The sequence below is a fragment of the Bubalus kerabau genome, chromosome 23, assembly GCF_029407905.1.
Source record: "Bubalus kerabau isolate K-KA32 ecotype Philippines breed swamp buffalo chromosome 23, PCC_UOA_SB_1v2, whole genome shotgun sequence".
NCBI lineage: Eukaryota > Metazoa > Chordata > Mammalia > Artiodactyla > Bovidae > Bubalus > Bubalus kerabau.
The window spans coordinates 39,560,907-39,576,976 of record NC_073646.1 but is presented as its reverse complement, the minus strand read 5'-3'; the positions used below and the strand labels follow the sequence as shown (position 1 = coordinate 39,576,976).

The window sequence follows — 16,070 nt, the reverse complement described above, 5'->3', positions numbered from 1 at the left end:
TACGAATGCCACGCCCCCAGGGCAAAGCCACGCCCCAACTCCGGAAGCCCTGGTTTCTTCTGTAGTGTCCAATTTTTCGGTTGTTTAGCATGAGATTAAATCTGTTTCCTGTTACTGCATCGTCGAAGGCACAGCTGTACTGTCTCTGTTCCCACTCCACAGCCTTTGCTCACAAGTCAGCGATTCAATGGCCGTTCACCAGTCTGGAAGGAACTATAAGGGTTTTGAGTTATTCAATATGAACCAGAGTTTATTTTTTATCTTGATTACCTGTGGTGACTGGGGAGTCATCTTTTTCCCTTACGGCCTCATATAACTTAACTTGGGAAACCTGTGACATTATCACCACATACCATGTGTCCCCTCTAAACGGCTCAGATGGTTGGACAACAAACCTGGACATAATTTGGGATGGAATAAGGATATGCTGGTAAATTTTTGCCCTCAGGTGTAAGTGGTCTTGCTTTAAGGTCTTTTGACCTACTTAAGAGAATTTAGAGATAAAGTCTGGAGTTAACGGGCTCCAAGTTGAACATGGGTAAATATATGAAGTGGGCTTATGATGCAAGGGGTGGGCGTGACCCAGCTTGACCACATACCTAGTGCTTGAGCCCAGGAGACAGAGTGAACAGTGAGCCAATGTGAGGGTCACACCTAACTCGGTCACGCCTCCACCAGCAAGCAAGGCACAAATAATATACAGCGCACTCCATCCTGCAATGCGGAAGACCTGGGTTTGATCCCTGGGCCCCTGGAGAAGGAAATGGCAACCCACTCCAGTACTCTTGCCTGGAAAATCCCATGGATGGAGGAGCCTGGTAGGCTACAGCCTATAGGGTCGCAAAGAGTTGGACACGCCAAGCGACTTCTCTCTCACTTCCATCTAATGTCCTAATTCTTCATTGCTGTGCCATACTCCCAGCCAACCTCCCCCACTTCCCATGCTGAGGGTTTTTACCTTTTATGCTGCAAGGTCTTAATTAACTATATCCTTCACTCAGTAACATTTGCACAGTTAACCATGTATTTTACGTTCATTGAAAGGATAACCTGAAAACTTAAATTTTTCATCACGTCAAACTCACTATTGTATTTGACCCCAAGGAAAGGCCACCTCTGTGACAAGGTGATGGTTAAGATGCACCCCAAATTAAGAAATATAAAAAATATTTCACCTGAGAAAACTGGAAAGGCTTACACACATCAGTTCTTTATTGAAGAGGTTGTCCAGACCTATTTATATGTTCCAGACCCCATTTACATATGCCAAAGGGGAGCATGACAATGTATGTAATAGCCCTGTTCCTTTCCAAATATTTACTGAAAATATACATTATACTAAGCTTTGAGGTCACAATGTAGGAAATCTTAGTAGTGACCCTTAAAACTAAGAGTATTTCCTACACAGTTATGCAAAATCCACCATTTAGTTCCTGTTATGCAGCATATTCATGTACATCTACAAAAATATGGCTAAAGGGCTGAGCAACAAAAATGGTAGACATCTTTGACTTTTAAAAATGTTTTATGGAAGTGTAATATACATGCAGAAAAACACACATATCTTGAGTGCACCAAACACTCAGATAGTCAGCACCCAGATTTAGAAACCAATTATCACCAGCACCAGATAAATACTCCTTCTCACAAGCCTTTGCTGAAGCTGACTGCTATCCTGATTTCTAACTGCATAGACAAGTTTTGCCTGTTCTTATACTTTATATGGATGGGATCATAGTCTGTTTGCTTTTGTGTCTGGTTTCCTTCACTCAGCATTAGATGTGAAACTGTTATTACCTGTGCTTATTGCTCATTCTCCTTGCTCCCCGGAGAAGGGAAAGGCTACCCACTCCAGTATTCTGGCCTGGAGAATTCCATGGACTGTATAGTCCGTGGGGTTGCAAGGAGTTGGATATGACTGAGCAACTTTCATTTTTCCCTTTGCTTTATGGTGTTCTCTGGTGGAAACACCACTGACATTTAAGGTTCTATTGCACAGGTGCCTTCAGAGTTGTTTTTCAGTTTTATGCCATGAACATTCCAGGACACGTCCTTTGGTGGACACCTCCATGTGCAATGGACACGTGCATGCATGACTGCTAGGCCTGGGTTAAAAGGGTAGACACACAGGTTTGGCTCCAAGTGCCAGCTTTCCCAAATGGCTCTATCAGTGGGCTACAGCACCAGCAGCGTAGATGGGTTTCTGTTACATCCTTGCCAGAGCTTGATGCTTTTTTATGCTTTTCATTTTAACCACTTCAGAGGTGGGCAGCAGTGCCACATGGGGTTTTAAACCTGCCTTCTCCACATTAGGAATCCCCTGGTGACCCAGATGGTAGAGTCTGCCTGCAATGAGGGAGAACCAGGTTCAATCCCTGGGTCAGGAAGATCCCCTGAAGAAGGAAATGGCAACCCACTCCAGTATTCTTGCCTGAAAAATCCCATGGATGTAGGAGCCTGGCAGGCTTCGGTCCATGGGGTTGCAAAGAGTCGGACACAACTGAAGCGACTTCACTTCACTTCTCCAGATTACTAGCAAAAGTAACATACCTTTTCATGTGTTTATTCTCAGTGCAGATAGTCTCTTTTGTGGTGTTCAAGTCTTTCGCTCATTTCTTTTTTCTTGTAGATCTGTAGTTCTTTTAATTTTAGATCAGGGGTCAGTAACTACAGCCTGCTGGCCAAATCCAGACCTCCACCAGTGTCTGCAAATAGTCTTACTGGGACATCTCTGTTCAATGTTGAGCAGCCATAAAGGAAACTGTGTTGCCCACAAAGTCCCAAATACGATCTGATCATCTACCATGCATTCTTCTACACTAGATTCTGCTGCCAGGTATCTGAATTGCAAAGTTTATTAGTTTACATTTCATATGTGACTGCATTTCAACTGGTCTATTTTCTATTAAATTATACAATTTAATCAATAAACCATTTATTGGAAACAATAGCCTTCCCCACATTACAAAACATTATCACCTTTGCCAAAAGTGACTGAATTATGCACGGGTTTTCTGGAATCTCTATTATAGTTTCACTGATCAATTTGTTTATCTTTGTGCCAATACCACAGGATCATAATTTCTATGGCTTTCTAACAGCTCTTGATAGCTGGCACTATAAGTCCTCTATTTCTATCTGTTCTAGAAGATAGCTTTGACTGTTACTGGTCTTTAAATTTTTCACATGAATTTGAGAATGCATTTCCATTTAAAAATGCTAGCATTTTAGGATCTCATTGAATATATGAATTAATTTGCGGAAAACTGACATCTTTTTAACACACCATTGACCAGGGGATTTTTGCAGAAACTAAAGCCTGTGGCATTAAGTCTCCAGTCAATAATATGTTAAGATTGTCCTGGAAAGAATTAACAGGTTATATCCCACTGAATCTTCTGGAATTTTTTTTTCTGGACCCAATTATTGAAAATACAGTGTTATATAATTTCCCCCCTCAGGCACTTAAGGATTTCTGTTATTACTGTAAGTGGTATTGCTTTAAACTTTTCATTTTATATTTGTTGCTGGTATATTAAAAACCAATTTTTGCATAATGACCTTGTATGCAGGGATTCTGCTCATTTACTCAATTTTAATTACCTGAATATTCCCTAGAATTTTCCATGTACAAAAAGCATGTCATCTGCAAACAAGTTTTATTTGTAATCCTTATGCCTTTTCCTTCTTTCACTTCCCTTGCTTCCCTGGCTAGGTCTTTCTGCACAATAGTGAATAAAACCAGGGACAGCAGATACCACTGCCTTTTTTTTTTTTTTAAATCATCTTGGGAGAAAAGTTCCAATATTTCACCATTCAATATGCTGTTTGTTGTAGCAGAAGATATTCTTTATCCAATAAAGGAAGTTATTTTCTATACATGGTTTGTTAAGAACACAAATGGATGCTAATTTCATGAGTCTCCTGCATACTAGATTACTTTTCTTCAACATGATTAATTACAGTGATTTTTTTTTTAATTAACGTATCCTCACATTCCTGGAGTAAGACCCATTTGATCACTCTTGTTATCTTTTTTCCAGAACCGTCTCTGTTATGTTAGCCCAGGATTCAGTCATGTGACCACTATAAACAAGTTACCAATAATCAGAATGAAATTATCATGACTGGTTTAGATCACTCAGGATTCACCCTCTGTGTCATGTAAAGTAATAGTAGATACCTAACTTCTTCCAGTGAGTAAAGAGGGGAGAAGGGACGCTGCATTAATCAACCAAAAATGACTGCTAGAAAGTTGCATCAATTTGTTTTAAAAATTCTGGAATAAAAGTCAGTACAGAAAGTAATGACACCAGATTCATATCAAATAAAAGCACAGGCAGAATTTCTGGATTACATCATAGTGGCAAACTGCACACTCAAACCTGTGGGTTAAAAAATGAGTGGCAGGAGAGACGGGTGTATTTTATAGAGTGTGAGCAGTATAGCTGTCCTTCACCAAAGAGACTAGATTCCAAGTGATCTATGCATGGTTTATGAAAATAGTATTTTTAAGTCTTTTTTGCTCCAGTGCAGTTGGAAACTGTACAAAAGTCACTGGCTTCTTTGTTGATGGAAGTATTCACTAAAAGCCCACTTGAAAATGCCTCAAAAGAATAGAAAATTATGAGTTTTACTATTTAGTACCTGTAAAACACCTCAACAATATGCCTACATTAGTATATTTTGCCAGCTTAATAATCAAATAAGAATACTGCCTTTTCACAAATTATTGAAACCCAAACTTGCATAGGGTTGCATAGAATTAATCACATTTTGGAAATGTGAGAGAAACTGCCATGTACATATTTAATGCTAGAGTCCTCATTATCAACTCCAGAATATTTTAAAACTTCATTTTCTGCAGTGAAAGTTTATTCAGAGCTGATAGCTTCTGATACTGTTTCTATAAACATTAGATTTTATGTCAGAAATATGGCTTTTAGTGTAACAACTGCCAAGACAATGTATTTTCCACATTCATTGCTTCAACAGATTTTGCCTCAGTATGGTTCCCTGATATGTAAATACAATTGGAATCCAAAATAAATATTAAATATTTAAAGAGTTTTACTCTTGTATACACTGTCTAGTTGTCCAATGAATTGCTGAAAGCTTTGCTTCTTGTGTTTTTAGGGATTGGTCTTTGTGAAAATTCAGGTTAGAATCAACCCAATGCCTAAACGCTTTTCCTCATTCAGAAACAAGAACCTTCAGACAGTGGTATCTAATTCTCAGCTGGAGTTTCCACATCCATTATGTGCAGAGGATTTTCTAGAATGAGAACTGACTTCAGAGGAGACTTCCCATGTCAAGTACATTCAAGTTCCCTCTCCTGTGAATTCTCTGATGGCTGTTGAAGGCTGACCTGTGGTGGAATTTTTTCCCACACTCATTACATTCATACGGCTTCTCTCCTGAATGAGTCCTGTAATGCACAGTGAGGTATGACTTCTGAGAGAAGACTTTCCCACATTCATTACATTCGTAGGGCTTCTCTCCCGAATGGCTTCTGTAGTGCACAGTGAGGTTTGACATCCGAGAGAAGACTTTCCCGCACTTGCTACATTCATAGGGTTTCTCTCCCGAGTGGATCCTGTGATGTATCGTTAGATACGACTTCTGAGAGAAGAACTTCCCACACTCGTAACACTCGTAAGGCTTCTCTCCTGTGTGGACTCTCTGGTGTCGGAAGAGGGACGAGTTATGGGAGAAGGTTTTCCCACACTCGTTACACCCATAGGGTTTCTCTTCCGAATGACTCCTATAATGTATGGTGTAGTACGACAGCTCAGAGAACACCTTCCCGCATATGTTACATTCATACGACTTCTCCCCTGTGGGAAGCGGCTGGTGCCCATTGAAAGCTGAGTTTTCAAGGAAGGTTTTCCCACACTCACTACATTCATAGGGCTTCTCTCCTAGATGAGTTGTGTGAAGGCTGGTGAGGTGTGAGAGCTTCCCACACTCACTGCACTCGTGGGGCTTCTCATCTGTGTGTACTTTCCGATGTCTGATAAAGGCTGAGTTGAGGTTGAAGGTTTTTCCGCATTCATTACATTCATAGGGCTTCTCTTCTAAGTGACTCCTGTAATGGATAGTGAGGTATGACACCCGAGAGAAAAACTTCCCACACTCACTGCACTGGTAGGGCTTCTCTCCTGTGTGTGTTCTCTGGTGTGTGATGAGGGTGGATTTCCGGTAGTAGGATTTCCCGCATTCATTGCATTTGTAAAGCTTCTCTCCTGTGTGGGTTCTCTGGTGGTCGCTAAGAGCTGACTTGCGGGAGAAGGATTTCCCGCATTCGCTACATGGATAGGGTCTTTCTCCTGAATGGTTTCTCTGGTGTAGGGTGAGATGTGTCTTTTGGCAGAAAGTTTTCCCACACTCATTACATTCATAGGGCTTCTCTCCTGAATGAGTCCTCAGGTGTTGTGTGAGGTGCAACTTTTGACAGAAGGTTTTTCCGCACTCATTGCACTTATACGGTTTCTCCTCTAAATGTGATCTCCGATGCACGGTGAGGGTTCCTTTTTGGCTGAAGGATTTCCCACATACGTTACATGCGTAAGGTTTCTCTCCTGTGTGAGCCCTCTGATGTATAATGAATTTTGACTTTTTGCAGAAGGATTTTCCACACTCGCGGCATTCAAAGGGCTTCAAGTCCATCTGTGATCTCCGGTATATATTAAAATTTGACATCTGGATGAAGTCTGGTCTAGAATCATTCCACTCATAGCACTTCTCCCCCATATAAGGGCTCTTATGCATAATAAAAACGGCTTCATTGTCTAAGGCTTCTGTGCATCCATTATATTCAAAGGGTTTCTCTAAAATACTAATTTTCTGAATACTTTCTTCATTTTGAGAACAGGCTTCTCCATTTTGATGAAATTCATCGAGTTTCTCTCCATACATTTTCCCACATTCATTACACTCATGTTTCTTTCTTGCATAGCTTCCATCACTAATAATTAATTCTGAAGTAGATTCCAAAGTCTTCCCACATGAGATACAATTATAAGACGTTAGATTTAAAGAAGCAAGACTTGTTTCCACATTATATGTTTTATCAAACGCATCCTCTCTCTCCTCAGTCAGGGTTCTGCTGTTGATAGAAACAGCTTGCCTTGAACATTCATCTTCATTTTCTTGGATTCTCTCTATCAGGTCACCCACTTTCCAGACTTTTTCTAAAAAAGAATAAAATTAAACAAATCTTGTGAATCTGAACACACCAAATTATAGGGTTAGAGCAGTACTCAAGGGGCTACTGCAGGCTTGACTCTAGCTTTCGGGTCAATCTCCACACATAAAACTAAGTGACCATTTCCAAACCTCACATCCCACCACCTCACCTGAATGCTGCTGCTGTAGGAACTTGCTGTCTACTACCCATGGCTCTTCTCCTTGCTCCAACTTGATGATCACATTGGGTTTGGTGCTGTCATACCCTGCGAATGAGAAAGAATCAACATGGACCAGCTGCTGGGTTCTGGGTCCCTAAACAGAAGCTGCTGCCTCAGGAGCTGCAGAATAAAGTGTCTATTTTTGCACTTAATCAAAAATAGAGCCTTTCAATGGAGAAGCAAAGATACAAATTATTCTAACTGGTGCCCAAAAGGAATTAAATGGTCTTATTGATTTCCTCAAAGTCAAGCATCAAGTCTTTAAACTGTAAGCCCCCGTAGAGCAGCAACTCAGAAAGCAGTTCTCCTCACCCACAGAGACAAGGTGGCTGTAGTTCTCCAGCATCACGTCCCTGTAGGTCATCTTCTCCTCAGGGTCTAGCTGCTGCCACTCCTCCTGGGTGAAGTCCACAGCCACATCCCTGAACGATACTGACCCCTGTAATGGCACCATGATGGGAACTGGGTGACATGGACCTGACACACAAGGACAGGAGCTCACCCAGCTCACTGGGAAAGGTAACTGTGAAGAGTGAAAGCCTCATTTGTGTTAACAGATGTTGAGAGGAAAACAAGCCATGTTAGAAACACACTACCTTTGAGTTCTTTAATGTGCCAAAAAACAAAACTTTCAAAAAACTCTCAAACCGAAAGAAATAAAAAAGAGTTCCAACTTTGTGTTTAAAGTATCTGAGTTCTCTACCAGAGGATGAAGAAAGATGAAACCCTACTCTGGCTCAAAAAAGCTTACAGCCCATTGGGAGGCCCTGGGTCAGTGAACACATGCATTCCACTCCCTGTCATCCCCTCAGTGGCATCTACGGGCAAGGCCTCTGCCTCCCACCTCGTCATGCTGGTGCAGCCCAGCAGTCAGCCATCCTGGTTCAGTGCTTGCATCCTCTGGCCCCTCTGTTCTCACCAGTTACTTGGAGCCATCTGCTTGGCTAAGTTTTTTACTGCCTTCAAATGATATCTGAAGCATCTCATTCTGGGAACAATAAAATGTGTTGCTTGAATGACTGCTTGAGGTATCATTAGAGTGACACATACAAGGTGGAGAGTGGTCTACCAAGAGAGAAGTGAACCATTTTAATATATGTTGGCAGCAAGGCTTTGCAGGTTCAGCTGAGTTCAGGGGGAATCCTCTGAATCTAGGGAATCCTCTACAGTTCATAAGAGGTGGTGAAAGTGGAACTTTTATGCATTGTTAGTGGGAAGGTAAAATGGTGCAGCTATTATGGAAAACAGCATGGTGGTTCCCCCAAAAATGAAAAACAGAATTAACACATAATTCAGCAATTCCACTTCTGGGTCTCCACCCTCCAAAAAAAAAAAACAAAAGCAAGGCCTTGAAGCGATACTGTACACCCAGGTTCATAGCAACATTATTTACAAAAGCTAAAAGCATGGGAGGAAAAAAAAAGGCTAAAACACAGAAATAACCATCCATCGATGGATGAATGGTTAAGCATAATGTGATAATACACACAATGGAATGTGACCCAGCTTGAAAAACGCAGGAAATTCTGACGCATGGTACTACATGGATGACCTTTAAGGATATTATGCTGAGTGAAATAAGTCAGTCACAAAAGAACAAATACTGCACAATTCCACTTAGATGACCTACTCAGAGTAGTCAAAATCCTAGAAATAGAAAATGCTGATCGCCAGGGGCTGGGGAATGGGGAGTCAGTGTTTAATGGGTACAGAGTTTCAGTTTTGTAAGATGAGAAACAGATGGAGATGGGTAGTGGTGATGCCTGCACAACATGACTGCCCTTAAGACCACAATCCTGTGCACGTGGAGACGGGCACCACACTAAATTTTGTTATGTGTATTTTCCCACGATAAAAAACGTGGAGGAAAAAACGCAGTGATGCCTAAGGACACACCCTCGCCCACTCTCTTCCACAGCTCTGCAGCCACCCCCTCCCTGAAGGAAAGAGGAATGAGGTGTGGTCACTGGTGAAGTGTGTTCACATTGTTGTTGCTGTTTAGTTGTTGTGTCCAGCTCTTTTGGGACCGCATGGACTGTAGCCCACCAGGCTCCAGTGTCCATGGGATTTCCCAGGCAAGAATACTGGAACAGGCTGCCATTTCCTTTCCAGGGGATCTTCATAATCCAGGGATCAAACCTGTGTCTCCTGCACTGGTAGGTAGATACTTTACCACTGAGCCATCACTGATTAGAAATTATTTTCTCAAAAGATGAAATTGTAAAAAAATCAAGAATCATCAGCTGAGGAAAACAATATAAATAAAAAATAAGCATCAGGATAAACAACTCAACAATGATGAAACCAAATTCATAAAGGAAAACAACTCACACTGACTTATATTTTATAATAAATTAAGCAGAATATTGCTTCCAGAAAATGAGAACAGCAACTGGAGATACTTAGAAATTGAAGACTGGATTGTGGAATTAAAAAAAAAATCCTGAAGTAAGAAGCTTGATTATCAAATGGGACACAGAATATATAACTTAGAAAATTTCTCTGAAAACAAGAAATTGGAATGATGAAAGATAAATCATAGGTATGAAAGCCAGATCCAACATTTTCAGAAAGAGATTACAGAGGATGAACAATGAAAAATCATCAGAGATTCCTGAACCAAAGATCATAAAAATAAACAAACAAAATAAAACAAAACATCCTTAAAAGGGGCCATATAATCTGCAAAGAACAACACTGGGGGAAATATAGATCAAGAAATATTCAGATAAGATTTCTAAAATTTTATGATTAGAAAAAAAAAATCCTAAAGTTAAATATTAAAAAACAAAACAAAACAAAAAAAACACTAGTTACCCTAGTTTAACTATAGCCCACTCCAATATTTCTTGCCTGAAAAATCCCATGGACAGAGGAGCCTGGCGGGCTACTGTCCAAATGGGCTCAAACAGTTGGACCTGACTGAGCACACACATAGGAAGTAAAAATCTTCTGGGTTAATTTAGTTCAGAAGACAAGAAGTGGCAGGGGTTAGAAGACTGAGCAATCAAAAAAAAAAAATAAATAAATAACTAAATGGGACATTTTCTAAGCATATCGTCTGGTTTAATATTTGGAAATTCATTAATACAATCTGCCATTGTAATACAGCTAAGAGGAAAAGCGTCACATTTCCAAAGGTGCTGAAAAGACCTCTGAAAATATTCAAATGCATCCTAATTTTTAAAAAAAAGACCCTCAAGAAAATACGAATTGATGGATACTTCACTAAGATGAATATGTGTATGTGGTGGTGTTGTTCAGTTGCTAAGTTGTGTGGGTCTTTTGTGAACCCATGGACTGTAACCCACCAGCTCCTCTGTCCATGGGATTTCCAGGCAAGAATACTGGAGTGGATTGCCAATTCCTTCTCCAGGGGATCTTCCCAACTCATGTTGAACCTGAATCTCCTGAGTTGGCAGGCAGGTTCTTTACCACTGAGCCATTAGAGAAGCCCTGTGTATATATATACTCATACCCTACCATGCACAGTATGTGTGATATATACACATACAATCACATGTATACACTTTAAGTTTATAAACACATATTTATGCTTCAGTTCTCTGAGTTCTACAGTCAGGACTAATTTAATGGGGAAACAATAGACACATTCCCACTAAGATTATACTAAGATTAGAAACAAGGCAAAACACTCATCATCTCCAATGAGAGAAAACAATTACAGGCCTAACAAAAGGTCAGTAAAAGTATTTCTATTCACAGATAATATATTATACCTAGAAAACTCAGAAAATCAACAATGGAACTAAATCAATAAGAGGAATTCCGTTAGGTAACAGAATTTATAGTTAACACACATAAAAGCAACAGCTCTCATTACATAAAAAGGAAAAAGATGTAATTTGGGCATACATGCAGTTTACAATAGCAACAGAAATGTACAAAATCTATACTAGAAAAATTTAAAAACATTCCTGAAAGAGAATGAATGGAATGATTCTCTTTGTTCTTGGACAGGCTGTGAAGCATAAAATGAGATGTGCCTTAACCAAGACACATCACAATCCAATGGCTAAAAATCAGTAATAAAGAGAATAAACACAGCAAGAGGAGGAGGGAAAAAAAAGATTTTATATACAGAAGAACAAAGATAAGGATAACATCAGATTTCTGGTGGAAACCATATAAACAAGAAGCCACTGGAGGAACACATTTAAAGTACTGGAGGAAAAAAACAATAGCAGCAATGATTCCTCTAAAAGGAAAGGTAAAATAAAGACATTTTCAGACATACAGGAGCTAAAAGAATTCATTACCAACTAGAAGAAATACAGGGCTTCCTGGTGGTTCAGACAGTAAGGAGTCCACCTGCAATGCAGGAGACCTGGATTTGATCCCTGGGTCAGAAAGTTCCCTTGAAGAAGGGAATGGCCACCCCCTCTGGCATTGTTGCCTGAAGAATTCCATGGACAGAGGATCCCAGTGAGCTACATTCCCTGAGGTCGCCTAGAGTTGGACATGACTGAGCAACTAACAGTATGGTATGGTCTAGAAGAGATATTAAAGAAAGTCCCCCAGGCAGAAGGAAAATGACAACAGATAAAAATGTGGATCAAAACAATGCACCAGAAATGGGAACTATTCATTTTCTCTCGTCACTTAAAACTCTTTTAAAAAGATAATAAAAATAACAATGTATTATGGGATTGGTACAACCTGCAAAAATAAAATGCAACAACAGTGTAAAGACCAAGATGGGAGAAACGGAACTGAAGCTTCTTATACTCTAAGTGAAACAGTATATAACTTGAGTATAAACTATGATCAAGTTACATATTATAAACCCTAAAGTATCCAGTAAAATAACAAGTGTTCTAACAACCCAACAAAGGGTATAAAATGGAATCATTAAAAAGTCAACTCAAAGGAAGGAAGACAAAGATGGCATGAACAGAAAATAAAGACACCAGACTATAACCTAACTGGTTGTATTGATACTTACATTATATGCAAACTGCCTAAACACCCCAATTAATAGGAATTAATTGTCAAATTGGATAAAAAACAAGGCCCAACTATATGCTGTCTTCAAATGCTGTATTTTAAGATGCAAATAGGTTAAAAGTTAAAGGACAGAATAAGATATTGCATATCGCATGACTCAAATGAAAACTGGATTGGCTTTATAAATATCAGAGATTCCATTTCACAGCATACATTCTTACCAGGATGGGAGGTCACTGAACAATGACAAAGTGGCTAATTAATCAAGAGAACATAACAATCTTAAGTGTTTAGGCATCTTTTAATGAAATTCATGAAGCAAAAACTGACAGAATGGCAATGACAAACAGAGAAACCACAACCACAGATTTCAGCAGCCCTCGCTCATGGTCGATGGGAAAACTGGCAGCTCAGAGAGGACGCAGTATACCTGCACAACACTAACAACTCGATGTGAACGATATTCACAGAACACTCGGAGAGCACAACAGGCACCCTTCTCATGTGCACATGAAATTCTCCAAGAAATGGTTTCTCCTTGTAGTCAACACAAATCACATAAGGGATGGATGGTATTTTCCTTTTTCTATAAAATCGATCATATTTGCAGCTGGATTCCAGGAGTCCTAAAGCATCATACTACTATACATGTGAATTAAACAGAGTCTAGATGCCAGTCTGTCCCTGTAACGTGTATTTTACATGACAGTGTCTTTTATTTATTTCTACCCGCCCATTTTAAAAATGTGGATCCTTATATACTTCCTTAAAGGCATTACAAAACAAAGTGTGAGTATATATAAACAGATAGGAAAACTCACCTGGGATTCATTCATGTTCTGCTGCTCTTGGAAAAAGCTAGACTGTGAACCGGTGTACCTAGAGGAAGGGAAGCAATTACTTGAAGCCGTGAGTAACCTGGCCTACCTAGGCAGGAACCTCCTGGAAACATTCAGAAGAGGCTAAAGGGGTCCTACAGGAGAAACACACATCTGAACCCCTGTAACTCCAACATCATCAGGTTACTCTCACTGGTGAATATAAACAGACTCACTTTTCAAATAGTTTGCCAGCATTAAATAAAAAGTGCAAAAAAACAAACAAAAAAACCCACCAAAAACCCTCCCTGTGGCACTGTTTACTCCGTTGTCTCTTTAAACTGATTAAAATCAAAGATTCCATGGAAATGGGGAATGTGAAGCTCTCAAAAGTGGGATAAATGCGCATGAAGGCATGGCATTATAAATGATCTGACTCAACCTGGTTACCGCTGTAAAGAGTTTTTGTTTGTTTGTTTTTAATTAAGAAAGCTGCAATACAGTCGGACAGAGCACTTGCCCCTGGAGTCTGATCTTGCTAACGATCCCACCTGCAGACCCAGTGACCTGGGACAAATCACCTCCCTTCTCAGGCCCAAGGTCACCTCCTCCCTCAACTGAGGCAGCAGGACAGACGCCTCGAAGACTCATCCCGCACTAACTACACGGTGCGAGTCCACCACGCAGAATCCGCGGAGGAGGGGGGCGTGGCGTGTCACCAGAGGCTTAGATTACAGGACCAAATACTGATGAGTCTTGAGAGACACGTGCAGGATCGCCAGGAGGCGAGAGAAAGAGGAGGGGCGCCGGGGATGGAGAGAGGCGTGGACGCGGCACGTCCGGGCCAAGCCTGGGGCCCCCACTGCCCTAGGACACCCAGAACTCACAAGCCCTAGGGAAGCCCAATCCCCGGCTGGGAGCAGCCGGCCCTGCCCTCTAGCCCGGCCCCTCGACCCCCGCAAAGCGGTCAAATCTTCTCAGTCGCTTTCTCGTGGGGTCCGGAGCGGACTCCCCAAGCCCTGCTCTCCGAGGGGGGCAGGATCAACAGCCGCCTGGAGGCCGCAGACGCACCACCTACCTTGTCGGGACTCGCTGACCGGCCCCGGGCTCCCCAGGCTCCGGCTGGGGGCTGCTGCTTCGGCGCGCTCTTCTCTCCGAGTCCTTCCTCTCCGCCTCCCGAGGCCGCTGCGGACGAGGAGATGGCTTTGGGCCTACGGGACAAGCTCCCCTCAGGCCAACGTCCCTCCCAGGGCTTCACAGTTCAGTGCGCAGCAGACGATCGGGCCCGAGCCCCGCCGCTCCTTAGCCGCCGCCGCCACCTGTCCGGCCTCTCCGACCCAGCCCGAGGGCTCCGGGGCTCGAGCTTGAAGGTCTCCGCTCCAGCCTCCGCCCGGCCCGCGAGAATCCTCGCGCGCACAGCCCGCGCCCGCTGGATGCCGGCACGGCCGGACGGCGTTCCAGCCCCGCAGGCCCCTGAATGCCCGCCTGCCGGAGGCCAGAGCCTGGGAACGAGGGTGAGTGGTGACCCGGGCAGCGACAGGAAGCGACAGAGGCGCCGAGGCAGTACGCGTGCGCGAACACGCACGCCGGACGAGACGCTCCAGCGCAGGAGGACGCCGGAAGTCCGCCTGCCAGAGCCCGCCCTCGGGAACCCAGCAAATACCAGGACTCTATTTCCCAGAAGTCTCCACGCCCCATGAAGTTAAGGGAACGTCTTAAGTGTCTTCACCTCATCAGGTTGTGAAGCGGTGCTGTGTTGAGAAGATGGGCCTCTTGCACGCGGGAATCAAATTTCCTTTTAATTTAAGGGAATGTCTGTAATGTCACCGCTTCTTCAGGCATCTTGCCTTTTATGTCATGGTGCCCTAATATTTTCCTTGTGCGTGCTCAGTCGTTCAATCGTGTCTGACTCTTTGCGACCCCATGGACTGTAGCGGGACAGGTTCCTCTGTCCATGGAATTTTCCAGGCAAGAATACTGGAGTGGGTTGCCATTTCCTCCTCCAGAGGGTCTTCCCCAACCCAGGAATTGAATCCACCTCTCTTGTATTGGCAGGCAGATTCTTTACCACAAAGCCATAATATTTTCCTTACCTTGAGTGTTTCAAGTCTTAGAATCAGTGTTCACAGACAGACAACTGTGATAAATAAGAGAACGGGGTTTATCATGTCTGCTTCTGATCGTTTGTGAGATATCTAATTAAAGTACTAATAAACAGAGCTTAGCAATAACAGAGTATTAGCCTAGGATACCTTCCTTTCCCTTCTAGGGATAAAGAAATCTAGCTTTTCCAAGCCATTAAAATATATATATATATTTAGTCAGCTGCCCTGGGTATTAGTTGCAGCACACAGGACTTTCAGTCTTGGGTGTGGTATGCAGACTTAGTTGTAGCATGTGGGATCTAGTTCTCTGACCGGGGATTAAACCCCAGGCCTCTTGCATTGAGAGAGCAAAGTCTCCTGGTCTCCTGCCTGGAGATTGATGGTGTTCATTTCAAATTACCAACAGATGAAAAGAATGTCATAAACTGATCACTCACCCCATAACCTGCTCTTCGGTATGTAGCCCCTTCCTCTACTCCCTTTACAATCCTCAAGCAAAACCTGGGGACGGGAGAGTTGGTTTTTTGGGACATGAAGCCAACTTCTCTGCAGGGTTTCCAGCTTCCTCAATAAAGCTGTTTTTCCTTTTACCCAACACTTGTCTCTCAGTATTGAATTTTTGAATGATGTGAGATCTGCCTCATCTTTGATTGCTTTTTCTACATGGAAAATAATTCAGGATTATTTTTCAGAGTTAAGAAATGTGGTTGGATAATCACAACGCCATTAAGCAACATAACATCTAGTTTGACTACAAACAGGCAAACCAA

General features: G+C 42.1%; 1 protein-coding gene across 2 annotated transcripts; it reads right to left on the bottom strand.

The window, feature by feature from the left end:
- Positions 1-3,827: 3,827 nt before the first annotated feature.
- RBAK (RB associated KRAB zinc finger) lies at positions 3,828-15,857 on the bottom strand. 2 transcript variants are annotated; one of them, XM_055561766.1, is made up of 5 exons: positions 14,274-15,857; positions 13,199-13,256; positions 7,722-7,848; positions 7,359-7,454; positions 3,828-7,193 (listed from the first exon to the last, which is right to left on the bottom strand). In XM_055561766.1, exons 2-5 carry the CDS (start codon positions 13,211-13,213, stop codon positions 5,293-5,295), a joined length of 2,139 nt encoding a protein of 712 aa, XP_055417741.1. In that variant the 5' UTR covers positions 13,214-13,256; positions 14,274-15,857; the 3' UTR covers positions 3,828-5,292. The 2 variants fall into 2 exon arrangements, with proteins under 2 accessions (XP_055417741.1, XP_055417742.1); XM_055561767.1 differs by lacking the exon at positions 13,199-13,256.
- Positions 15,858-16,070: the final 213 nt, after the last annotated feature.